Source organism: Leuresthes tenuis, unplaced genomic scaffold, assembly GCF_036924035.1.
Source record: "Leuresthes tenuis unplaced genomic scaffold, fLeuTen1.0.hap1 SCAF_6, whole genome shotgun sequence".
NCBI classification, from domain to species: Eukaryota; Metazoa; Chordata; class Actinopteri; order Atheriniformes; family Atherinopsidae; genus Leuresthes; species Leuresthes tenuis.
The window spans coordinates 18,964,925-18,992,102 of record NW_027325360.1 but is presented as its reverse complement, the minus strand read 5'-3'; the positions used below and the strand labels follow the sequence as shown (position 1 = coordinate 18,992,102).

General features: G+C 41.0%; 2 protein-coding genes across 2 annotated transcripts in view; both read right to left on the bottom strand.

The window, feature by feature from the left end:
• Positions 1–19,211, bottom strand: part of iqgap2 (IQ motif containing GTPase activating protein 2) — a 33,584-nt gene extending 14,373 nt beyond the window's left edge. The window contains exons 1-14 of the mRNA XM_072388071.1: positions 18,916–19,211; positions 16,242–16,341; positions 10,378–10,534; positions 9,905–9,982; positions 6,101–6,177; positions 4,197–4,264; positions 3,566–3,679; positions 3,301–3,479; positions 2,238–2,325; positions 1,899–2,062; positions 1,059–1,146; positions 680–843; positions 373–533; positions 4–128 (exon numbers count right to left, since the gene is read on the bottom strand). Coding sequence (XP_072244172.1) covers positions 4–128; positions 373–533; positions 680–843; positions 1,059–1,146; positions 1,899–2,062; positions 2,238–2,325; positions 3,301–3,479; positions 3,566–3,679; positions 4,197–4,264; positions 6,101–6,177; positions 9,905–9,982; positions 10,378–10,534; positions 16,242–16,341; positions 18,916–18,961 — 1,609 coding nt within the window. The 5' untranslated portion in view covers positions 18,962–19,211. The remainder of the gene's footprint in view (positions 1–3; positions 129–372; positions 534–679; positions 844–1,058; positions 1,147–1,898; positions 2,063–2,237; positions 2,326–3,300; positions 3,480–3,565; positions 3,680–4,196; positions 4,265–6,100; positions 6,178–9,904; positions 9,983–10,377; positions 10,535–16,241; positions 16,342–18,915) is intronic.
• Positions 19,212–20,970: 1,759 nt separating this feature from the next.
• The window catches only part of sv2ca (synaptic vesicle glycoprotein 2Ca), a 31,102-nt gene continuing 24,894 nt past the window's right edge, over positions 20,971–27,178 (bottom strand). Inside the window, exons 6-13 of the mRNA XM_072388070.1 lie at positions 26,910–26,999; positions 26,372–26,482; positions 26,152–26,240; positions 25,606–25,770; positions 25,274–25,407; positions 24,302–24,508; positions 23,981–24,140; positions 20,971–23,807 (exon numbers count right to left, since the gene is read on the bottom strand). Coding sequence (XP_072244171.1) covers positions 23,624–23,807; positions 23,981–24,140; positions 24,302–24,508; positions 25,274–25,407; positions 25,606–25,770; positions 26,152–26,240; positions 26,372–26,482; positions 26,910–26,999 — 1,140 coding nt within the window. The 3' untranslated portion in view covers positions 20,971–23,623. The remainder of the gene's footprint in view (positions 23,808–23,980; positions 24,141–24,301; positions 24,509–25,273; positions 25,408–25,605; positions 25,771–26,151; positions 26,241–26,371; positions 26,483–26,909; positions 27,000–27,178) is intronic.

Sequence of the window (27,178 nt, the reverse complement as noted above, 5' to 3'; positions counted from 1 at the left end):
TACGTTCGTGCTCTTCGTGAACCTGAATGTTGACTGTGTCGATGCACTTCTGGACATCGTTCCATGTGAGAAACTCTTGGCCCTTGGTAAGACACTCGGCTCGCTCTTTGATGAGCATGTCAGCATACCTGGGGAAAGGTGCCATGCAGAGTTTGAAAAGAAATCAGCAAATCAAAACAGTGATCTGAACTGAATCTAAACTGCAGAGAAACTCTAATGGAGAGATCAAAGGGTGGAGACTTCCTTAGGGACACATCGGCAGGAAAAAGGTTTTCCAGCGAGAAGCTTGAAATTACATTAATGCAAAACGAAGTTGTGTTGAACATATTAAATGTTTTTCCCTACACTTGTTACGATATTCAGCCATCTTACCTGTTGAGATTGTCGTGGTCTATGTTGGTAAAGCCCAGTGGGGAATCTGTTAGCTGCTCAATCACAGCCTGCGGGTCTTTTGTGTCCAGCACCTCATTTAGCACCGCTACAGCTGACAGCATCTCCACAGCTACACTCAGTTCCTCATGACTCAGTCCAGACTAATAAACATAAAGCGTTGAATGAATCGCACAAAGTGGCATTCGCTGCAAAAAAAACCCGTCAGCCTGATTTAAAGAACACACGGCTGTAAGCCTATTCAGCATAGGATGTCCGCCGAGCTAAAATCTGAAATGTGATGTCTCACCCGACCTCCTTGGAGCTGCAAACTAAAAAGCTCAGCCTGGTAGAGGTTGGCAGCAGTTTGGTAAACAATTGGCAGCTGTGCCTCAGGGTTGATTAGCTCCTCCACTGTTTCCACAGCGTTGCCAAGACGAATGGCTGTATTGATCCTTGCGACTGCTTCAAGTTCTGTAGACGAAAAAAAAAAAGAAGATAACAAATAAACATTTTCTGACAAATGAAAAAATGTTGGACTGGATCTCATGCTCAGTGTGATAATTGTACCTTTTTACATGTCAAACCTAATTTCAGTATCTGTCAGGACCATTACTACTAATAGCAAAGACTTTACCTATGTGGTTTGTAACTGGTCACTCAGTGACATGAATAAAAATGCAGCTTACTTCGTTTCTCCGCCTCTGCAAAGTCATTACAAGAGCTCACAACTCTCTGAATCTCTTCTTTGTCCAGCACCATAGCCCTCCCTCCATCCTGTAGTACAAAGATTGGATGGAGATACAAAGAAAACCCCATCACGATTCAGCACGACATGATGTAGGCTGAGCGAGGATACAGCAAATGGATCCGTCTGTTCCAACTGAGGTGGTTATTTATCTTTTTCAGTCTCAGCAACACCTCCAAAAGGAAGGGTTTCTAAAGAAATTTAAATGTTGATTTATCCTTCCTCAAACTTTAAACTTTTATATGCGCCCTTTATATTCATGACAATGATCAGCCCTAACATTAAGATCACCTGTCCAATACTGTGTAGTTCCAACACAGCTCTGACCCATCACACCAGAGATTTGGGAATTGTGGAGGTGTGCTTGATGGTAGTTTCTTATGTTACTCTACCCTTTCTACATCCTTTGGGGTGGAAGGGTGGGGCTTGTTTGGAACAAGGTTAATTGAGGGCCTGGGTAAGATTGGGATCAGAGGAGCCAAGAGGTACCACCACGCTGAGCTCTTTGCTGTGTTCCTCAAGGTGTTGCTGAGTAATTTCTACAGTGTGGTGGGGCGCAGGGACTAAAGGTTTACCAAGATCACATTGTACTGCAACAAAATGAACCAAACTATTCAGGATGGTTGATTCAAATTACCACAAAAGTAGTTTTAAACTCAAATCATCATCAGCAGCATCACTGTACATTTCCAACAAAGAGAAAAGAAAATGATCAGCTTGAGAAGTCAGTTTAAGAGATCACAAGCTGACAACTGAGCAAGCGAGGCTGATCTTTCCATACCTTGGTCTTATGTTGGCAGTAGGTGCTAAAGTGTTCCAGGTACCAGCGACAGTTTGTCTCATGAACACCCAGCAAGGCCAGAGCTTCGAGTCTAAGTGCAGCTAACAGAGCAGATTCATCTTGGGTCGACACAGCTTCATTCACTTGCCTTACTGCTGCTTGGACTGGAGCCAGGGAAAACCAAGGCAAACATTAGTGAGTCTAATTTCAGATTAGCCCCAACACAAAGCTATCAAACGCAGTTTCTCTTGACAAATACTTTCACAGATTCCCGTGTTCGAGTCGCATAGCAGTGTTTTGTGCTAATCAAATGAAAAGGCGATGTGGGCACATCCTTACTGTTGACAAAATCAATGCAGCTCTGGATTTCCTGTTGAGTCAGTAGCTCCTCATAAACATCTCTCTCTTCAGTAGCAACTGAGGACCGCTAACAGAGGGAGGGAGACAAAGATAAAGCACGTTTGTCTCACATTTATTGCACAAAGCAGTCTTCATTTGTAATGTCACATCAGTGAACCTGCATATTTCATATATCACATCTTATCCGTGCAGCGAAAATGGCCGGTTTCTGTTAGTACAGCATTTGGAAAGAGAATGGAAGGAGAAATGGCAGACGGTGTGGAGGTCTGGTAAATACAGCTGACACTGCAGTGACTGGAATGTGCTGGCAGGGCCTGTAGAGTGAGGCAGCACAGGCAGCCGCAGTGCAAAGCCCTCTGGATTTACTACACTGTAGCTGTAAAACACCTGCTTAAGTTGAGTTTACACAATCTTTCTTTGCTCAAAATGTCATTTATAAACAAACCGACCGGTTGATAAGGATTTATTCTGTGCTGTAATTTCTGTTGCGCTTTAGAACCGTCGCAGATGGCTAAACAGCTGTGGGTGGTCAACAGAAACAGGGTTACTGATCATCTGACACTTTTTAAACACACAATAGTGTAATCTAGTACAATATATTCAACAGATTATTGAGCCTGTCGTGGTTAGAAAGGAGGCACAGTTACACATGTGCCATAGTATCATATGATGGAAATATTTGGAACTTTATCTCTTACACAACTAGTCAGTGATCAAATGTTCAAGGACCCATTTTCTGTCAAGAGACCAGGGTAAATATCTAGTTGAGGGAATTTTTGGGCTTCATTTTCCCAGATCACAGTTAGGAATGATGATCTCAACCACGTACATATTACATGTAGTATAATCATTCATTTCAACTCTAGTAGTGCAAAATCAATGTTTTGACACATTTACATGTCCTTATGGTGCAGTTGAGCTTAATCTTTGTTAATTTTTTTTAAATCCAATCTATCAGCACATCAGTTGTAGCTCTGAAGGTAGCAGCTTCCAGTTTGGATTATGTAACCACGTAAAAGGGCAAATAGTTCAAACTTCTCACTCTTCCTGAGGCCTGATGCTGTTTACGATCCTTGGCCTGGCTCAGAGCGTCCTGGTAGTCTTGTGCCAAAGTTTCTTTGGTGTTCTTCAGCATTGCATTTGGATTGTTCAGAGCTCCCAATGTCACAGATGCCTGACCTCTGTCAACAGCCTCGTTGATGGCAATCACAGCTGCATGCACTGAAATAAGAGTGTTCACACGGGTTAGTCTAAGAGACATGAGAGAACAGCATAAAACGAGATTCAACTGTTCAAAACAGACTTACAAGCAGCTTCATCTACTGAGAGCTCGTTGGCCAAGATGCCTCCGATTTTACTGAAGGCTGGCATCTGAATGCCATACTTCTCCAGTTCACTCCTCATGTTACTGATCTCTTCCTCTGGAAAACAAATGTACACCGATGTCAGGAAAAAAATGAGGTAAAATGAGGCAAAATGACTGTACATGAAGCAGTATTCCCAAAACGGTTCTGAGATTTGTTATTTCTTAAAGCAGCGTCTGTATTTCAACACTTGAATGTGTTCAATAGTACATGTATTTATTGTAGTTTAATCTTTTCTCTGATGTTTCTTAAGTTTAAAATAAATGTATATAATTGCCTTGTAGTATTCAGAGAAAAAAAAATTGTTTTGGAAAAAAAAATAAAAGTTTTAAAGCTCAGTAGTTTGTGTGTCTTCTGTCTGAATATCGTACAGCTGATTTAGATTAAATTAGCAAACAAATTCTCAAGGAATTATGAAACCAAAATAAGATTTTTTTTCAAAAATTGCTCCCAAAGAAGATTCATAATAGATGATGCAGGTGCACACTTGGCTGTGCCAACGAATCATAACTTCACGGTTTCTTCTGGACTTCACGACAAGCTATCGAGACAAGCCGACCTCCACAGCTGTTACCTGTAAAGTTCACTTTTCCCAGCAGGTCCTGGATCTGCGGGGCAATCCCCAGTTTGTACAAATATAAGCTGAAATAAACCAGACGGGACATAATATTCATTAAAAACAGGTACGTAGTGAGGAATTTTAATAATTTGTAGCCACAAAAAAAATTAAATAAATAAATAATGCCCTTTAATGTTCTGTTTTCTGCTCGTTTTTCTTTTTTTCTCTCTCATGTTTCTGATTGCTTCTGAAATCTACCCCGCTTACACCACAGGAGGGTAGTATTAGCTTAGATTACAAAGCAGGACCTGACGGCCACATGCAGACTCAGTCCACCACAAAGCAACGAAATCAATATGCAGGTGATTGGAGGCTTCATGAATCTTTCATCTTCCCACAGGTACCTGATAAGTGGCAATGAATTATAGATATTAAAAGGAAGGTCTAGAATCATCAGCTCTGCATAGAGGAGCTGGAGTTGTGTAGCTGGTGGTTGTAATGCCCTTTGGTCACAGTGTGTGTGTGTCAGTAAACATAAGATGCACTCTGTCCCTGGGACACAGGGGGCTTCAAACAACCATCTGAAATTTGCTTAGACAAGGGGGTAATGTTTTGACATGCAGGCAAGCTGATTCAGTCTTAGATACTAACACAGTAACAGCTGACTCGGGTTAATGAGGGTGGCTGATTACAAGGAGCACGTTACAAACAATCAGCTGACAAAGCTTGCAGCAACCACAAATCAACAAAATGTGGATAAGCATTTTAATTGTCAGGTTCCTCTTTCCTCTGAAGGAAAAAACTGATCCTTACACTTCTACAGAACCACTTAGGCTAAAGTTTCAAAATATACTTGAACACCATTTCTCCTGTTGCATCTTTTCCATTTCAGTTTTCTACCACTTGCTATATGCGGAGGCATCCATTGCTTTGCCGCAGTGTTCGCACCCCAGAAGTGAAGCGTTCACTGGCAGCTTTGTGGGACTTTGAGTTGGATGTGCAGGAAGGAAGTGCACGCGTGTGCATAACTAGGGAAGGAAACCAATTCTCTCAGGACCTGAGCGAAACGCTACAACAAAGAAAACAGTCCAGACAGCTCGCATAACCACTCCCTGAATGTGTGTTTGGATGGCTGCATGTGTAAGACAGACAAAAAGTGCCCCTCGGTTCAAACAGTAAGACCACCAACTTTCACTGAAACCAAGCACTTCTCCTTCATGACCAAGCTCTAAAAATATAAATCAAACAGAGGCTTGTTAAGCTGTGTGCTTAAAGTGGTTAAGCTCAACAAGTTAAAAAAACAAAACAAAAAAACTTATCTAACACCTCTTGGAAGATTTAACTCTTATCTAAAGTTGCATGTGCTGTACTCCAAAAGGCACGACTCATTTAGTACGACTCATAAGGTCTGTTTGATGAGAAGTACTCTCGCCTGAGTAAAAATAACATTTTTCAGTTTCTCTTTCATGACCTAACGTGCGCCACTTCTGTTGTCGCATAGAAATCAGGAGCCAACTTTTAATGAGTGCACCGTTAGCAGTACTAAAGACTACTTTTAAGTGCTACAGCGGTCCTTAAATCCTGTGTGGATGGCATAATAAATGTAAGTCAAAGCTGAGTCTTTGACATGGTTTGTTTTAACCACAGGGTGAGGGAAAATAAACATAAACTCGACACAGTGAATGTCAGTGACAGTCAGAATTTGCACACAAATCTAAAGCTCTCAAAGTTTAATCTGCCAGTGGCTTTCGGTCACCTAACACTCGCATTCAATAAGTGAGATCATGGCTCAACGTTCAGGTGTGGCACCTTCAGGGAACAGGGTACCGTGCCACTGCACTAACAAAAGATCTTAGAGAAGTAAGAACCGCTTGAAGAACTGATAATAATCACTGGTTTTGGAAGAGTTTCAGTCTTACCTCAGTGCATGTATGCAGTATACCACCTTGGGCATGTTTTTGCGATCATACACATCTGTTGTTTCAGGGTAAAATATCTGAAAGAAGAAACCATCATAGTTACTTGGTAGACTGTTCTTTTATCAGTGTTTTCACTCTCTCTCTCTCTCTTCTGTTTTTCACATTCTAACCTAGAAAAAAGTATGAGAAGTCACAAGAAGACTTGATAACACCTCCAAGCATGAACAGGAAACAAACATTACCTGGACAATTAACTGTAACCTCAAACATAGTTTCTCAAATACAGGTCAAAGTGTTTTATGTGTGAGCTTCATAGAGGTCGCCTTTTTAATCCACTGTGTCATAGCTCTAGATCTGGGTTGCGATCGAAAGAATGAGATCTTGGATACAAGCGGCTGGAAAGAGTTTCCTTCGGAGGGTGGCTGGGGTCAGCCTTAAAGACAGGGTGAGAAACTCGAGCATTTAAAGGGGAGCGCAGAACAGAGCTGCTACTCCTCCGTATCGAAAGGAGTCAGATGAGGTGGTTGGAGCATCTGCTTCCTGGATGCCTCTCTCTGGACGTTTTTTGGGCACATTCAACTGGGGGGAGGGGGGGGGGGGGGGGGGGGCATGAGGCAGAACCAGAAAATGCTGAGGGGATACTGGTATCCGTTCTGGCCTGTGAACGCCTCAGATAACCCCAATAAGAACAAGAGTGTCACTGGGGAGAAGGATGTCTGCGTTTCCCTCCTGAACCTGTTGGCCCCACGACCTCAAATAAGCAGAAGAAAAATGGAAGGATAGATATCTTTGGATGTTTGACACTGACAGTGCGATTGCAATCGTGCCTTTCTCCAGAGCGCTTAAACCGATTTAACGATGTCACAAATCAATAGTGTTCTTTACATGTGCCGTTAAAGACATGGAATTACGTAACGGAAGAAGTTTCTCTTCAAGTTAAAGTGAGGTTCACAGAATAATAGTTTCTCACCTGCTGATTAAATTGCTAAACAAAGGTTATCCTAACGTGAGCATCAATTCCACCTCGGTCTTTTGTGTCATTTCATAAATGATGCAGCGAGGTTAATACTGTTCTGTTAGAGGCGTCACACCCGCACTACAATTTGATGCCGAGAAGGTTTCAGTCCTTTATTATTAATATGTCAAAGCACGCATCAAAAGCCAAGGATGTAGTTTTTCTTTTGCATCATGCTCACACACGTTTGTTGGCCAGATGAGCTGGTGAAACAACCGAAAAAGATGACTGCAAAGACAAATATTTTGTGAATAAAATCCATTGCACAGAAACAACTGGACACCCCCAAATAAAATGTCGAAATGGGAGGAAAGGTGGGTGAGAAGCTGCCTTATTTAAAGATATATTCCAGTGTAAAGAGATCTCAGTCGGGGATTTCACTTCTTTTGAATATCTTGGTTTTATTTTGAAGGGTGTTCCTAAAATTCTGTTCTTAATCATTTACTGAATTATCGTCTGTTATCTCGACTGCTTTGAACCATTTGATCTTGACCGGGGATTTTAACATTCACATAGATAATATGACGGATGGTAATGCCAAAGAATTTTCTTCTGTGCTGGACATGTTTGGTTTATGGCAACATGTAACAGAACCGACCCACTTTTGAGGTCACACTCTGGACCCGGTCATTTCTAAAGGTGTTGATATTTCTTCTGTTGTGGTTATTAATTTGGCCTTGTCTGACCATTTCTGTATTTTATTTGATTTATTGATTACTGAGATTGTTCAAACAACCTGTTTCTAGGTTAAGAAGAGGTACATTAATGAGAAAACAAGTGCTCAGTTTAGAGAGGCCATAGCTATGTTAGCAACAGTGAGTCGGCTGACGGACTGCTGGATCATTTCAACTTGAAGATTTTGAATGTAATGGAAGCTGTTGCACCGATAAGAAACAGAAAACATGGAGAAACACCACTACAGTCAAAAACCTGAAAAGAGAATGCAGGAAAGCTGAACGTATATGGAGGAAAACAAAGCTTCAGATTCACTATGAGCTGTACAAACAAAGCCTGCATAGTTATAACAATGAGCTGTGCAAGGCCAGACAGCTGCATTTATCTGAAATGATTGATAAAAATGCCAACAACTCTGTTTGCTATGATTGAAAAAATAAATAAATCACAAATCCTCACAAATCCTCCTAAACAGTTAAACCCAGACCTCCTCTCCACTGAGAAATGCAACGAATTTGCCAACTTTTTTAGCCCAAAAAAAAAAAAAAACAATCAAAACAATTAGACAAAACATTCACACCACATTGATGCAGACATTAGGTTGAATACGGATTCTGGTTATGTTTCAGTCCTGGTTCTGTTGAATCTCAGTGCTGCGTTTGATACTGTAGATCCCAGAATCCTGTTGCACAGGCTGGAAAACTGGGTTGGACTTAACTGGTTCAGGTCCAACTTAGAAGGCCAGAGTTATTTTGTTACAATTGGCAGCTGTGAAGCTGAGCGAGTGGCCATGACTTGTGGAATCCCCCAGGGGTCAATTCTTGGACCTCTTCTGTTTAACTTGTATATGCTCCCTTTGGGTCGGATATTACAGAACTTTAACATCAATTATCACAGTTACACAGACTATACACAACTTTATGTGTCTCTGTCACCAGACAACTGCAGCCCAGCAGACGTACTGTGTCAGTGTCTGGAGGAAATAAATAACTGGATGAGAGAGAATTTTCTCCAATTAAATTAAGACAAAACTGAGATCATTCTGTTTAGCAGCAAAGAGTAGAGGGTCAGCATTAATATAGCATAAATATATTGAGACTCGGGCCCTTACAATCACTGACCAAGTTCGTAACCTTGGAGTGTTGATAGACTCAGATCTGACTTTCAGCAGCCACCTCAAAGCTGTCACAAAGGCAGCTTTTTACCAACTCAGATACATTAACAGAATTAAAGGTTTTCTCTCCCAAAAAGACCATCCATGCATTCATCTCCAGTAGAGTCGATTACTGTAATTGTCTTTTAACTGGACTTGTTTAACTGGTCAGCTGGTCCAGTCCAGACTAAACATGGAGAAGCAGCATTTAGCTGCAAAGAAGTGGAACAAACTGCCAGTGGAGATTAAACTGTCACCAGTTTTCTCATGTGTCTATGCATGAAATCTGCACGGTATCTTTTAACTTATCTAGACTGTTGCTTGTTTTTAATAATTTTGATTCAATTTGAATTATTTTCTTTATTTTTCTTTATATTCTTTTATGTATTTTTAATGCTTCTTCCACTCCCGCTGCAATGCTTTTATTTTATGTAAAGCACTGTTTTGTATTGTTTTGTACATGAAATGCGCTATACAAATAAATTTGACTTGACCATTCCAAATTCCATTAATCATTAACATTCTGGATGCAGCTTACGTAGCTGCTTATTTCACTATGTGACTATGTTGTCTTCTTTCCGGGTACTCCGGCTTCCTCCGACCGTCCAAAAACATGCATGTTCGGTTAATTGGTGTCTCTAAAATTGTCCTTAGGAGTGAGTGTGAGCGTGTGTGTGATTGTTTGTCTCGTTTGTCTCGTTTGTCTCTGTGGCCCTGTGACGGACTGGCGACCTGTCCAAGGTGTCCCCCGCCTCTCGCCCGATGGCCCCAGCCCCCCCGCGACCCTACCGATGGATTATAGATTATAGCGGGTATAGAAAATGGATGGATGTATGGACTATGCTGTCTGGCAAAACCCTGCCCTCTTCCAGTGATCCTTTTTGAAAACTAAAGCTACAAAATCCACCTTTAAAGCAGGAACAGCCGTTTGTAATCGCTGATGACTGGTCGAGCCTCTTACCTTGGGGAGGCCCACTGACTCCATGGCTCTGAGCCACTGCACTGTGTTGTCCGTGTGTCTGAAGTGCAGCCCTCGGCTCTGAGGATTGACACAGAAATGTAGCCATTTAATTATCAATCTGATAGCTATAAAAGAATTTTAATCATATCAATACATCTCATATTACTCGACTTTAGCATTCAATAATCTGATAAGGATTGAGTGCAATAACTTAAAGGGAAGTGATATTTTTTCCAAAGTTCACCTAAAAACCTATTTTGCGATTTACTGTTTTCAGCACAAAAGTTCCATGTCACACAGTGACTGAAAACCGGCCCGACACCTTCCTCCCCTTTTCCTGTGTTTTTTCAACTGTCAGGAAGTGCCTGAAAGAGCTGGAAACGGTCTTTCCGACATGTAACGCAATCGAAAAATCCAAATGCGGCACAAGTCTGACCTCAGCTAAAGCAAGTCAATGTAAGGAGAAGATTTACCTTATATCGGGCCAGATCTCGGTCGTAGATCTTTTTCTCAGACACCATTTTAGGGGCAAAAAAATTGGCAAGTTTGCCAAGATAAACACCGTTCCTGAGTCCCTCTTCCAGCTCTGTGGTAGGGGGCAAGTCCTCCTCTAAGCAGGCCTCCATCCACCTGGAAGTACACAGACAGAAAAGATGAGGCCAAGCATCTCTTGGCACTTGGCAAAAAAACAGCTTTCTACTGAATTTATAAAAGAATAAAAGCAAACTTGTTAAAGAAATATAACAAATAAGTGAATAACACTAAGATGAATATTAAGATGAGAAGAGACAGCCAAACAGCATTAATGATGGATGGAAAAAAGCCGAGAGGATTTTAATAAACGGCTAAGAAAAGAGCTGGGAGTATGAAATTTATCAGCTTCTTTGTAGCCTTGCCATGGTATGTGGTCTTTTGTTTACTCTGCCATGTGATATCTACACATGGCAGAGCAGATATTTTGTGGCTGAATGCCGGCATGTAGTCAATATTGAATTTTCCTTCACCTGCTGCCCTTCCTGATACAAGCAAAAGTGAAAAAGTTAAGCAGAAACATAAGAATGTATTATAATATCTGAACTGTAAGATCAATTCACATTTAGATCCTCTATGTGTGATGGCCAACAAAATCACCAACAGGTTTGTGTGAAGACAAAATGAGGGCACCTTCAGCTTTGCCCTCAGAAGCATAGCTTAAAAAAAAAAAAAAAAAGAAAAAAAAAGTCCTGGTGACAATGATTTACTCTTCGGAGGAAATCACGAGACTACTCGGATCCAAAGGCTTTACCGGTCATTGTAACTCAGGTTTAACAGAGCATTGAAATTATCGGTTGGTGTGATGGAAATTGGCATCGTTACAGTCAACACCCACGCCGAAGTCCAGCATGCTTCAGAAAGGGGGCAGCAGGCACATTTAGAGGCTGTGCTTTGAGCTTCTTGCACATTTCAAGTGGACAAAGTGAAGACAACGGGGATAACTATTCTTCAACATTTCATTCAGTCAATAACCAAACCCGAACAGGGATTACACTTTTACTGTTCCCCTCGTTAAAGGCCACGTGCAATCATTAAACAAAAGCCAATTTTATTGCTATCAGATGATCGAAGAGGCTAAAAAAATGGACCGAAAATATTCAGTGTGATGGAATAGCGCTGACCTAATTTCAAACTGATGTCATCTCCCTTTGAGAGGTTTAACACCGGCCTCGGGGCTGCAGCTTCGGCCAGACTATTCCCAGAGACATTAGGGAAAACCCATTCCAAAGAGCTAGTGAATGATTTGTGAGCATGGAGAATCAATGAGGTATGAGAGTCTGTTACACATTATCTTTCTGCCGACAAGTGACATAATATTTACTGCTATGTTTGCACATCTGTCCTGATTTTCAAGAAAACTTTTGTGTGAGTTATTACCTAGTTGTTTATTACTCTATAAGTGAGTTCATCCTTCACTGAAAAGGGATTGTGCGGTTCACGGCGATGGGTTTCATTCATACCAGCAAATCCTGCCTCCCCTCACTCTTAGCAACAACAATAAAGCCTTACCTCCCACATGGACACGCATAACATCTTGTTTGGATTAATTAAGGCCGTGCAGGTACTTAATGAACCCGTTCTGACATAACATGTCAGCACATTAAGGCACACCATGTACTTTCAAAAAGAGTGTAGCTTGCACACCTTAAAGAACAAACCCAGGGCATAATAAGTTGTCAACCAGTACTGTATAGTAATGTACTTACATTCAACAGACTCTGTTCAAAGGTAAGGATTAAGTTCAGTAAGCTAAGAGTGATATTCTTAGTCCAAACCTGTAGGACTGTGGAGCGTTTTGACATTTAGCAGATACCATTGTTGTATCACAATGATTAGTTAACCTTGAACAACTTCTATACTTGCCACTCGGGAGAACCTATCTGGAACCTAATCACTGTGAAACTGACAATGGCTAACATGACAAAGTGGTCAAAGCAGTGATGCAAACCCAAAACACATAAACATACTGATACTGATGATAGGCTCAATTCCAAAGCAAATCTGTTTGGTACATGAAAACGTTGACAACATCCTGGAACATGTGTTACGTAGCTCTCCTGTGAAACTTCACATCCTGCACTTAAAACAAAGGAAGACTTCGTCTCCTGAAGCTGGTTGGGCAAATACTCGTGTTTACATCCCTCCAAAAAAAGGCCTTCCTGTCATTGTCCCATCTGTGACCCAAAGTGCTGCACAAAATAAAGCTTTCTGGAAAATCTAAACATTTGATGAGTAAAAACCTTCCTGTTTTGCTTTCAGCGCCAGCATGGCTGTATACACCAAATGTTTTTAGGAAGCTGGCATCATGCTGGTCATAAGTTTTTCTGTCCGCCTCCAGGTCGAGTAATCCGACGATCTTGCATCAAAAGACGATGTTAATCTGCCATATGATCTGCTCCTCATCATGCAAGATTGTGTCACAAGATGAACTACAGTCCTGCCCAAGCTTTCAAACTCAACACGAGTAAAATTAGGACCACGCTCGCTGTGTCCTGGGTGCAGTGCTTAACTCAACTGTGGCACAGCTTATTTAGTAATCAAAAGACTACTTAGCAGACAAAGAATGGAGCGAGCAGGTCAACATCCTAAGTGTCAAAGCAGTAAAGATATGGATCACCTCTTCCTGCTATAACTTTCAGAATATAATTGGTACAAAAACAGGATGCAGAAAATAAGGAATTGCACCTTTGACAGGCAACCAAATGTGCAACTAATCATGTGATCAAGTCAGTCAGTGTGTGAGGAGTTTGTGCTGTGGTTTCTCTGACAGATCATCTATCCCTATTGCATGTGTGCCTGTGATGAAATTCAGGATATGTGGTAGGTCAGGGCGGGTCTAACATGGCAAAGGGGTGGATCTGTATCAAAGCAAACCAAAGAGATATCCAGTTTTCCCCCTCCAAAAGAAAAAAAATGCCACAAATGTAAACCATCAGCTTTTTACTCTCCAGAGAAGGTGCAAAGTCTACAAACCTTTAACGAGTGAGCCTGTGTGGTCTGTAGCAGGGCGTGTCTATCAACTGACAACAACTCTTTAGAGATGGAAGTCAGAGATCAAAGGCCTTTGAGCAATAAAGCAATCTTCTGTTTAACAAGTATTTGAGCGAATCAAATAGCTGCATTCATACACAACTCATACAAGCAGCAAGGCAGCCAGAAAGTAGGATTACAGGTGCACCGCCGTGTGCCTCCACTGACCGGGCAAGTTGCAGTTTACATCAGTGTCTGTCCAGGGCCCCATATCATGTGAAGAAATTCCAAAGAGGATTAAGTATATATCATTTCTAGCAAATAAAACACAGAACACACAATTGTAGCCTTTGGGGTTGACAGCACTTCAAATATTGATGTTGAGGCCAGTTCTAAAACACAGTGATTCTCCCACACATACACAAGCACACCTTTGACTCAGCAGGGCAGAAACAGCCACTACAAGGCTCCCAAAACATTAAAATGCAGCCTGAAGGTCGCCTTTTACCTTTAGGAAATACAAAGTTATTAGACACTTTTGTACTTTAGAGCTCTGCGTTACACCAAACTTAATTATATTTAAAAAACAAATAAAACAGAGCGCACCACAGTGCCTTTATATTTACTGCCAACAAGGTGAGCTGGAGCCTTGTGTTGCCAACTTGGCAACTCTGTGGGTATATTTGTTCAAAGAAGCAACAGAAGAGCACTGGCTTTTCCTCCCCCACCTCTCTCTGTCCGGCTGAGCAGCAGCAGCCTGTGAGCTGTGCACATGAACCAACATTCAAAGTCATTTTAAATGCAAGTGCAACTGAAATCAAAACACAGAAGTTATTAAAGGACTTTAGCAGAAAACGTTGCAGCTGAAAAATCAATGAGTGATTTTCAGACTCGTCGCGCTGCATCCAGAATAAATGTAAAGAGAAACACGGTTTTATTTAGAATTCAGCGGATCGTAGGCGAATGGATACGTACAAACTAAACTATCGCGTTCTCTCCCGATTTACGTCCAAAAATGTGTTTTATGATGCAACAGTGACTCACCCAGTATCAGCGGTCGATAAAAGTCAGCCAGAAGTCACATTCTCTTCCCTTTCATTTATTCGCACGTTATCATTTGCAAAAACAACTTTGATAAGAACACAACTACATCAGAGCTACTAGTCTGCGGGCTGAAAAAGCTCTGACAACGACGTGGATTGTGCCATGAGTAAACTTCAGTGAACAGTTGTAAAGACCCACAAAAAACATGCTCACAGCATTTTCTGTCACACAGGAGCGTTGTTGTACGTCCGCTCACGAAAACTCGACACCACGCTGTCACGGCAACCCAGTGTTTTTACCCTCTACGTCAGAAAACTACACCATTATCCAGCTCTAAAAACTGTTACTAAGCTTGTCAATATAAATGACTTTTCATAAAGCACGAGTGAGCCTCAGAATCGAAACAACTCCTCATCAGGTTAATGGTGTGGGTTGGATGCATTCCTTTAGAAGAGTCTACACACAGCTAAGAAATTAAAGGATGAATTCACCTTCAGTGCACCTTGGCACCAATTCCACAACTATACGCTTCTCTACTGGAGAGATTTAATAACCATTTGACGAGTTGATCGTGGTCAAAAAGCTCCAACAGTCGTTCAATTGCAACTGCAGAAAACCAAGATGATTCGTCTCTCTTTGTGCTTTCCTAGACATCCTCTACCGATCAGTGCATTTTATTTCACCATATTGTCCAAGATGAGTGATTAGTCAGCATGTGTCACCACGGCAACGCCTTGCCAACTGTTTCATACAACAGGTCTGTGACTCCTGAGGCCAGAGCCTAATCCCATGCTCTCGGTGGCTTACAGCTTCATTAGAGGTCGTTTAATCCTAATTTAACTCGACACATTTCACAGAAAAGAGGTTCCACTGCAACTCTGACAGGACTGATGGAAAGTCAGAAGGCACAGCAAGAACCAACAGCTACCTACAAAATTAACGTTCAAGAGTTATGTACAAATACGAATATGTACAAACTTTAAGTTGGCCCTGGTATATCACTACATATTATTTTGTCTAAACAGCTAAGGTGGCATTTCACTTCAAAATGTGTCACAATCTAAGTGATTATGATGGATGTCTGAATCTGCTCACTTTAGCCCTTGTAAAGCCTTGCTATCCTGTGACATAAGAAGATCACGTAGCCTCGCCAAGCAGTCTTCACCAAGTCAAAGTGTATCAAGCAATAATCTTTAAAAAAAAAAAGGTTAGAGGAAAAGCGGTAAGTCCGAGCAGAAGCCCGGCTTTGTTATGGGATTTAAGCACATGTCTTTTATCCCGGGAAACAATCTCTGTGTGAGTGCGTGGTAGTACCACAAAAGCAGAGTGTTAGAAAAGGCATGATCACACTTCCTGTTCCTTCCTGTGCAGTAGGATGCCCTTGAGAAGAACACAGGAAGTGGTTTATAGTGTAAACTTTGCTCATGCACCTCATAAAGATTCATCAGATTTTTGCCGTCTTTACAATAACATAATCATAAAAATCAGAGGTTTTTATTTAATCATTTCAGCTTAGACAGTGGACATAGAACCATTCTCCCGTCTTGTGTTCTCACGAATGCTTACAGCTCTGTATCAGTATCCAACATGCATGCCCTTGTCTTTCATTACAACTTCAAGCAAAATGTATGCATACATTCCTTTCACCGTCTCTCCGTGCCTTCATTTCTCAGCAGCTCCCCACAAATATGTTCATTACACTAACTTAGAAAAACCAAACCCTTAAGTGTAAAGATAAAAAGCCCAAGAACAGAAGTTTTTTCCACCACCTCATCCCCTCTCACCATACCGTTTGGCCTCCTCCAGGTGACACAGGTACTCGTAGGCGATGTTCTGTCGTCTCCTCTCATCCATTTCCTCTGCCGACAGCCTCTCGTCATCCTGTATTGCTGCAAAAAGGAAGAACAATTAAAATCACTTCGTTGTCTTCGTCACAGTTTGTTGTGTGCAATACTTTCTTACTGGCATTAATGACGTATCATTGAAGTAAAAAAAAAAGAAAAAAGAAAAAAAGGATTGTTCTACAAAGCTGGACAAGAGAAACAAAGTCTGCTGGATCCCGATACAGAACACCCATTCTATGCATGGTTTATTTTCATACAGGAGGTTAGCATGACTAAATACATTAGATTTCTCACAATACACTACAAAATTCACACGACTCATAACAGGATCTTGTTCAACAATTAACACAAAGCATTTAGTCCATCAGACTGACACTAAGAAGAGCCGAGGCACGTAAACAAATCAAATACTGACATCGACACTAAACTGCATGGCGTAAAGGCTTTATTCTCCTTAATTGTGATGCGTTTAGCCTTATCAAGCACACACTACTGTACAATCGGACCGACTAACATGGACTCAAACTTTTAACTTATTGCTCAAATCCATACTTCATGCTCACAACTCAACTCGACCACACGCTCAGATTAACCCCTTTATGGGAAATTATCAATGGCCCTTAGTGGTGTGCCCAACTGACAGTTAACTTCTGCTGAGAGTTGATCTATACCTGCAGCTTAATGAGATCTCCTCCCCCCCCGGCATACCTTACCCCCACTTTAATCCAATCAAATCTCTTTATTTCTGGCTGAGTGAAAGGACGATCTCAGACGCAGGGGCCTGGTTTAGGAACAGAGCTTTCTCCCACGGGGGCACAGGCTTGTGACCGAGGCTTCACGTGAACTAGCATAGCCTTTAGGGTTCATATCTTCTTTAGTTGGACGAAAGTAACATTGAAGAAAAAAGGTGTTGTATACACATAAAGACGACACTTGGTTTGCTTTTGGACACAAGCGATCTGATTATGCCGATTAACCTATGTAATTCAAAACATTTCATGTGGGGGGGGGGGACTGTAAACTGTCATGGCCAGTTGAAATTAATCCATCTACATAAAAGGAGCCAATTAATCTTTCCATAAAATGTAAACTCAATAATCATGTGTGAATCTCCAGTGATTGTGTGTGTGTGTGTGTGTGTGTGTGTGTATTTCTTAATTTACAGCAACAAAGGGGAGTTTAAAACTTGCTCAAATGTGGGAAATTCTGAAAGCCTGAATCTTTTAAACCTCTCAAGGGCACTCCGTCAATTCTGTCCATTCATCAGCCACCTGTAGAGACATCCGTTGTCCAAGTCTCAGCAGAGCCTCACATGTGAGGCACAGGCCAAACAAATGCAGACACACTCACAAGCATCCCACCAGTTGGATGATATGTTTTACAGCCACGCATATTTTTACGGCTATCCAACCATAATTAAGTGGCCCAGCTGTGCTGATGACTTGGTTGAAAAATGCATTAGGCGCTCGTGTCCAAGGCAGTGAGAGCAGCCCCAGCTTGGCCGTTACACACAACCTTAACCGCCTCACTCACACACTTCCTGGAAGAAATCCGTCTGCACTGTTGCTCTGCATGTTATATTTAACTATCAGGATGAGTTTGTTGTTTTCGTCTGTGTCACAGGATCACTGGAGCGAAGTTATAGTCCTCGTCATAATGACTCATGCTTTTGTTCAGCCTCAGGGTTATTCCTGAGGGGGGGGTGTTTTGGGGGACAGATGGGGAATGACAAATTAACACAAATACTGCTCTTTGACAAGTCCATTTCACGGGCAAATCCATAAACCATGGTTAGCGTGACATTTAATGAAATCATTCCAAGGGAAAGACTTTCCTTTTGCTCCACGATGACAAGTCAGAGCATATGCTGTGGACAACTCAGGACAACTTTGGCCTGTTTGGTGCAGTGACAGCAAGTCAAAGCCAGCATTTTAGTACATTTGCAACCAACTGATATTGCACGTGTCCCTGTGGAACTACAGTAGGACGATCTGATCAATAAAACCCAACGATTCAAGTCAGAGGCAAATCAATCAATCGATCAATATAGATATTAGTAATTTTATTGGAGGCTTCCCCATAGATATAGATCAGTGACAAGATATCACTTACACAAGAATTGGAAGCATTTTGCGGATTTTATCTTACTAGTTAACTTCAGTTACTGACTAATTGGGCTTTAGACATCTTAACAGCTGTAGACATACAAAAAAAATAATGGTTAAACTATGAGAAAACCCCTAATTATGGTAGATATGCTGCTGTACAGGCTCCCAACGTCAAACAAAAAAAAAGAAACTGTGGTGCATTTGAGGACACCGTGACAGAATTAAACTAAGCGAAAAATGTTGAAAAACGTTACATTTCAACGTCCCAGATGTCGGCGCATCAGTGACAATATCTTCTGTACGCACTTTTCATTTATTTATCATATAACAGAGACTGGCAGCTCTCCTGCCGTTAAGTGAAGCTAGGGGCAGGTGAACCACCTGCTGCTCATCACACATCCCCTGTCATGGCACCTTACGCTAGCTCGCATTCACTCACTGCCAAGCAAAGTGGGAAGTAACCGCTATTAGTTTTTAAACAAATAACGTTAAAAAAAATTATGTTACTTACTTCCATAGCGTGGCTTCTGTAACGTCGTGGTTTCTTCATGGTACATCCTGCCTCGTTTCCTCCGCTTGTGAGCTCGTCTGAATTGGAAATAACTTCAGTCAACAAGCTAACGTTTCAGAGGTCAGCCGCGCCTCTCAGTTGATAATGATATGAATAAAAGAACTCGTGTCTCTTAAGTGGGTTGGGGGGGTGGGGTGGGGATGCCGAAAACAAGGGCAAAACAGTTCCCAAAAGTTTCATGAAAGTACCAGCTGTGACTTGCAGCGAACAAACCCCATGGTGTGCTAAAACTTTTGCTCGCCTCTTGGACAAACTGCTCCCGGTCGGCGTTATCTCGCCCTCACTCCCCTCTGAAATGATTGACTGAACTGTAGGTGTAGATTTAGCACCTTGCACCACCTGCTGGTCAAAAGCTATGGGATGATGCATTCGCGTTCACTCCTAGTTGTATGTGCATCAAGAGCTGATCAAAGCCCCAGACTTCTCAAGCACACTTCCGGCTCACTGTTTGTAAAATCACCTTGTCAGATTTGGTCAGGTTTAGGGTGTGTAAACTTAATTAGACACTAATGGGCCTATTTTACACCCCCATACAGATAACAAATACCGGCAACATACTGACCAGGTTTAGTCCAGCTTGCTTGCATCAATACTGGTGCATCATTGATATTGTACCTGGCCACTCGTTTTTTTCTGGCCGCCTGGATTGAAGCCATTCTGCCCAATCATCTCACTTTTCCAGTTCAAATCATGGATTTTTATTGATGATAAAGTTGTGATTTATTGACATATTACTCTCAAAGGCAACATTTGAAAGTTTTCACAATTCATTCTAAATCACACCAATCCTTGAACATAGCACCGAAGCTCACAAGAAGAAGATTATGAAGAAGAAGAAGAAGAAGAAGAGGGGAAAAATACTTATTTTGGCTTATTTTGATGGTAAAATTTCTCAAGAATCATTTCAAATAGATCAATATATTTATCTTTTTGTGGGAACAGCATTACTATTCATTGCACTGTCATTGGGGGAGAGGCGGGGTACGCCCTGGACAGGTCGCCGGTCCATCATAGGGCCACCCAGACACAAACAAGTCAAATAACCATCCACACTCACACTCACTCCTAAGGTCAATTTAGAGTCACCAATTAATCTGATATGCATGCTTTTGGGCAGTGGGAGGAAGCCGGAGTAATATACACCATAATAACAGAGCGAACGTTGTGATATTTCTCATTAGTGATTTCATAATGCATTAAAACTACTATGTTTTTGTACTTAATGCTGGCTTAATTGTAACATGGCTCATTAACTTTTTGATCAATGTTTCTCCTGTACATTTCTTTGTGAAAGAAGAATTTGTAGTAGAGTTGATGAATTCGCATTGCATGAGATTAGGTTTTCTTGGTCATCTTATGAAGTGACCAAGGAGTGCAGGTTTTACACAAAGAAAAGAAATCTTAAGGTCAACATTAGGATACACCAACAAATAAATAATAGCGCAGAATGTAATGCCGGACAAGAGCATAAGAATTTTCCAAGTTCGCATTAAGTCAATAGTTTTCAAAAAAGTTTCCTCAAAACAATCCACGATTTCAACTGGGACCTTGCAAGATTAATAGGGTTAATATATAATGGTAGAAAATCTCATCTGGACTAATTGTTACTGCTGCATTTGCCTCTGAATTTAAACATGGTCAATCAGGAGACAGCTTTCTATGCTTGATTTTAGCCACTAGGTGACAGCATCATTCAACTTTGAGTCTACGGCAGAGGAAACCTGAATAAAGTTGCACGGTTGCGTTTTGCTGCACTGATTCAATCGGCATGTGTAGTTGCAGTTGATTCTAACACTTCATGTATCACAGTTATTATACTCAATACTACATTTGATGTGTAGTTCTTTCACATTGCACAGCTTTCATCAAGCTGCTGTTCTAAATACACCAACAGAGCAGATCAGTTTTATTCAAATGTTTAACAGGATCAATAATGTGAAATAAAAACACAGCATCATTTTGCTAGAGAACATAACTTTTATTATATATGTTCAGTAGCAGCACAGTCTGCAATCCCTGTCTTTCCGGTGTCTAACGTCATTCGCAGGCCATCATTAGGCAAATATTTCTTCTCATATTTTCTCACGTATGGACCCCTGAACACACAACTCAGTCATCTTCTGACTGTCATACCCTTTCACATTAATATTCACAACTTTATTATCCACATACATTTGAATAACTCCATAAAATGGATGAATAGAACCTACAAGAGTGATACATTCACATTTTTCCTCGACAAAAAAATCTGAATATTGCCGTCATTTTCTGCCAAGAGAATTCACAGGAAGAACACAAATTTAAGCACAGAAGAAGTGAAGTGTTCGTACATACATGCAAGTTTACGCGCACACACACACAGCAGTAGCAGGTGAAAGCCGAGGACACACGGAGATGTACAACAGAGATAAAGTGGATGGAGTTATCGCTCGGATAAATCAGGAGACACGAGTCAATAAAGAAGCTCGGACACATTTAGCCCAGAACGTCATCTATAAGAGCTTTGATATGTACATAATATTTACATTCTTACACCAAATACCTCAAACATGAAAAGAAATAGTGTTTCTCCCCAATACACCCACTAGTTTGATCATCCTCTTTTCATATTGTTACTACAGTCAGCAGTCAACAGTGCTGGCCTTCAGTCACTGCTCTTACCCATAACCTGTATGCCATACTCTTGTTTTAAAAATATCTAAATCATAGGGTCAAAAAATAGCTGTTGTGCCATAGCACCACACTTCACAATATGTTTTCAACTCATTTTAGGAAATGCGGGAAAAGGTTTTGGAAGTGGATGCACACACACGACACAGTTTTTCTTTAGAGTAGCTGAGAGTGAGCCAGCAGCAGTGGAAGAACAAATCACGCCTATACCGCAGTCACAGATACTACAAACCCAGAAATGTGCCAGAGAACGTGGGCTGATACACAGGCACAGATTATATGGGACTGAAAGGAAAAGCAGATTTGTTATAATATATGTCCCTGGCATATGTCCTAATTCTTTTTATTTCCCTTTCATAAATCTATGAAAATAGCAACTTGATTTTATCAATATATCATAAACAATGTGCACTGAAGTCTCTGTACTGAAAAACAAAATGCATAATAATTCTTAAAAGAATTGCCTTGTATTCAAAAGTAAATTATTGCATTTTTCAAAGAACTTGGAGAGTCATAACAAAAAACAGACCTTAGATTAATTTAATTTACTTATTCTTAAAAATAATAGAAACTTAATTTGAGTTTTTATGAGAAGAATAGAATAAAATGAAATAAAATAAAGATGCCTCAACGACATTTTCATCATGAGGCATCCATGACCCTCATAAAAAGGTTTTTATTTTAAAATTTTAAGCCAGTGATCATAGTGTCATGATGCTATCAGTGTCGTAAAAGAAAAGATGTATGAATAATATGGATTGAATGACAAAAATCCGAATCTGTGAAGCCACTCAGTTGCATATATACAACAATTTTTGAAAATTGAATGTATTTAGTCCCTGTTCAGTTTCTGTCTGTCCCTTATAACCTTTGGACAGCACATGACTACAGGCTGACTGCATCCGTCAAGGAGAGGCACATTAAAAAAGGCCATTTAGTATTTTTAAAAGGAAGCAGCCGGACCCGTCACTGCCACAAGCAGGATTCAACACAAAACTAAATCAGATGGAGAGGTCAGAGGTCAGAGTCTTTTATGTAATAACACGGCACGTGGAGGGGGATGTGGAATACCAGCATTTGGCCAAAATGAGCAGTTCAACACTCCAACTTCCACTGTTACACATGGTCAAATAAAGTTAGCGTCCTCCGATTCAGTTTAACATACAGCAACTAGTACAAGAAAATAGCTTTTTTTCATTTATAGCCGGGAAATGCAAAGGACTTGGTCTGCTATGTAAACGATCAGCTTTGAATTGTTGCAGATGTCGGAAAAAATGTCATGTATGAAAATACAGTATTATGTGTACACTATGATTTAAGTGTAGGGTTTAAAATGTGTCAGTACAAGTGAGAGTCATCTATCTGCAAGCGCCGTTTCTTTTTTTGAAGACTTTTTATACATTTCTGCATGACGAGTTTCTACACATTTCCTGTGTACTATATGCAGGTCCTGTGGGTAAGCCAGCTGTCAATGAGTCCTCTCTGTCTAATCATGTATTCCCTGGGTTGTCACACAGCAGGTTGGTTGTGCTCATTACAGCTTGTTTTTCACTTTTTTCCCCATCTGGCTTGTCTTAATAAGACTGTATCAATATTAAAAGCCTTGAGCTCCAACCATGCGCTGTCTCCATGCAAGGTTATGACTGCAGCTGGAGGGTGAAACCACTCAAACAAAACTCCAATCCGAAGCCGCAGCTTTAAAACCTGAGCAAAATCTCATCTTGGTCATGTGAAACTCCCAGACAAATCATCCACATAAGGACTGAGCTTATAATACCCTCACAAGGATACGATTTGTTATGATGAAACCCCAAAAGCTTGGCTGCTATCTTGCTTTAACTAAGGTATGTTAATGAAATGTGATTAATAGTCTCAAGAAACAAATAAACCAAGCCACTTGCACTCCTTCCACCATAGCTTTCCAGTCTTCCTCAAGGACTCACAGGTTTCATCCCAGCTGATGCACATCACACTGGTGTTACATGAGGACATTCGCCCGGGTGTCAGGCAAGCGGAGTCCAACCAGGCCTCCCCCAACAAGCACAGACGACGCCATGAGGATGGGTATGGCTTTGGTGATGCCGACGAGAGAACCAAAAATCAGGTTGCCCAGGACAGCAGCCAGCTTACACAGAGCATTGCAGAACCCAAAGCCCGTTCCCCTGGTGAGTGAAACATCAGGAGGAAGAGGAGATGGAGAAAGTAAGGAAGACAGAGAAAAATAGGTTGATTATCTGCAAAAAAATTCTACGATTTATCTGTTCATCAAAAGTGAGCCGCAAAACAAGTCAATACAACTCTATCTGTAAAGAGGCACTTGTGTTTGTTCCCTGACCTCCTGACAGTAGGGAAAGACTCTGTAGTGACCACATCCAATGAGTTCCAGGCAGAGATGCTCAGGCCGTTGTACAGGCACAGCATGAAAATCATCATGGACTCACTGGTGCCAAACCACAAGAAGAAACAGCTGATACCCGAGAGGACCATGGAGCCACCTGATGAACATGCAAACACACATAAAAGCCAATGTTAAAATGATCTCCCATGTTCAATGATCCAGCTCGTGAATAGTTTTGACATTCAACAGTCATTCTTAGTGGCCTGTCACCTAAAAAACGGTCCCATTTCAAAGATGAACATTAATCCGCTTTCTTACCTAACATGGACAGACGGCCAATTTTGTCCATGAGCAGGGCGGACACAATGTTTCCGGGCAGGACAGCCAAGGTCCCCAGGAAGTTGATGAAGTAAACCCAGTAGGCACTGTAGTCATCATCAAATGTCATCTGGCATCCTATCTTATTGTGGGTGAAAGTGCTGTTGATTACCTCTGTGCCATCAATCAGCTTTGAATCATCAATATCTGCCCACATATTAAACACAAACAAACAAAAAAAAACATCATTTTACCTAAATGTCTGGAGCCAAAATGACAAAGCATAAAACTCCTTTTCCAGCAAATGCAAAAAACAAACAGAGAGCAATAAATAAATACATTTCTAAAAACAGCACAAGGAGTACAACATCCAATCTCAGCCTCATTTTCTATTTTCATACAGTATTTATATTTATGTACAGTATAAACAACGTTGTGTGGCGATGTCTTGCAGATATAAGCAAAACCTCCCTTGAAAAATACATCATCAGGATGGCAGCACATGTTGCTCCAAAACTTGTATATATATATATATATATAAAGGTGCCATGACAGATGTGCAAGTTGCTCGTGACATGTACTCTAACCCATCCTATCTCATCACTGTCGCTGGCTTTTGTGAAGAATGATTGCGTTCGATGACAATGGTTTCCAAGAAATGTCTCCGCTTTCTGGTCTGAAAAAGTAAGAAAATGCAGAGGTGCCCTAAAGCTGCATTTCATTTAATGGCAACTCCCGTAGTTGAAAAAAAGAAAAAGACTGGAGAAAATACAGGTAAATGACTGTACTTCTCTCTTGTCCTGTAACCTCAATAAACACTTTTCTGGAGAGTTTGTTGACGTCCTCCTTGGCGTCACATCCTCTGAGAAATTTTAACATGAGGATGTGCTCTGGGCTGCTTACAAAATCATCGTTAGGGGAAAAACAGTGAGAATCTTGAACTGAACATGACGTTACACAGGGGTGACTCACCTGTGTTGAAGAAGAATGCATCTATGAAAGTACAGTTTCTGAAGTAGGAGCCCACCGAGGTCACGTCATCAAAGTAGCAGTTACGAAAAGTGGAGTCAACAAAGGTGACGGACTTCAGCTTCATGTTGATAAATCTGAGGAAGTATCATCATGTTCACTGTTCAAACCGTGGCACAGTAACCCACATCTACCTCCATGTACTAATTTGCATATTGCAAATATAGTAAAGTCATATTCAAATGTAAGTGCAGTGTAATTAACATTGCTAGATTATACTGTACTGTGTAAGACTTTGCAACCTTTAAACCAGCAGGTGAGTAGACTTATCGTACTGGTCATTAATGAAGAGGCCATTTTTGTGGATCTGGTTCTCCAGGGTGAAGTTAAAGGTAAAGCCTTCAATGCGTTCATTGCTGTGCAGCTTAACTTTGGAGGCATAGTCATCTGCTTGAAGGTGTTTGATGACATCGGGAAACCAGACAGACAAGCCGTAATACCTGTGATAACAAGGACACAAAGACAGTAGGTTACCAAGTATGAACTGATCAGCTGGCATGCTAATGATTGTTGGCTTTCGTTTGAAGTCTGACGTAAGAATGGACTGATAGACAGAGAGACACAGTGGAATGCTAGCAGCAAAAGGACTGCTTTTTTATTTTGAAAAAGTATTTTTTTCTTTATCTTTGCCTCTTTCTCTCCCATCTCTGCACCCACCAATGAAACAGTATCGATCCACAGGCTCTGATTGATTTTGAGACCACGCAAGCTCTGCACAGCAGAGAGATGAAGATGACAGAAATGCGATGTGGCCGCCAGCCTGACTCCCTAGAGCTATTATATGACCAAAGACACAAAAATTACATCAGAAAGCATCTCACCCAAAAGACAGCGTGAACCATACTATGGCCAGTCGCATCATATTTTCTTGCATTGGGTACTTAAAACACTTCATGAGGTTCAGATAGATCTAAAATGAGATGAGAGACTTATTAGAAATTTAGGTGGTAGATAGAAATATCCAACAAGAAGAAAGACTTTCAAACAGCCAAAAAAAACTTAAATTGTTCTGTTTCAGTTACATAAAAGATGAATATTTACCCCGTGTATTTCAGTCTTTATCCTAAAGAAAGCCTTGGAAACAGGGTTTCCGGATTCAGATTCCATTTCAACCAATTCATCCAGCTGTCTGGGAATTTTGATCCTGTTTACCTGTTAAATTGGTAACAGAAAATATAGTGATATTCACAGTGCTAGAGTTATATTCCTTTCTTAACACTACTACTATTTCTTACATAATTATGCAGTAATTTCACATGTTTCCAAAAGACTGAAGGAGAACATGAAAAGCAACGGAATATCTCATCAGAATCAAAAAGGTGAATATAAATGTGTAGTACAGTAAACGATCACTTCAAGAAGCATGTGTTGACTAAGCGGCTTTCCCAAAGTGCAGCTCAAGCAGAAAATAAGCCTGAATGACATAAAACAGCTTTCAGACACATCATAATTCAGACATGATCCTGCACAGTGAAAGCTTTAAAACCTGTCCCAGCGGTGGCAGAATATAAGCCTCTTTGCTACCTTAAGCATCAGGAAAAACCAGCCAAGACGACACGCCACAGAAACAAACACTCACGGTGAAGACTTTCTCCGGCTGCCCACGCGCTCTCATGTTAGTGTCGTGGATCTGTTTGAGGATCATCCAGGCCTCATCATGCTTCCCCACCTGACAGGAAGGAAAGTCAGGGGGGGAGACGGAGAAGATGAAATACATTCATAGGACCAGTCTCACAGCAACAGCTTGGCATCCACAATTACTGTACATGAATATCATCCTTTGATTTCTCCATGATGAGAGTCACGACAATGGTGACTCATTTCACTTCAAAGGGTTAATTATCCTGC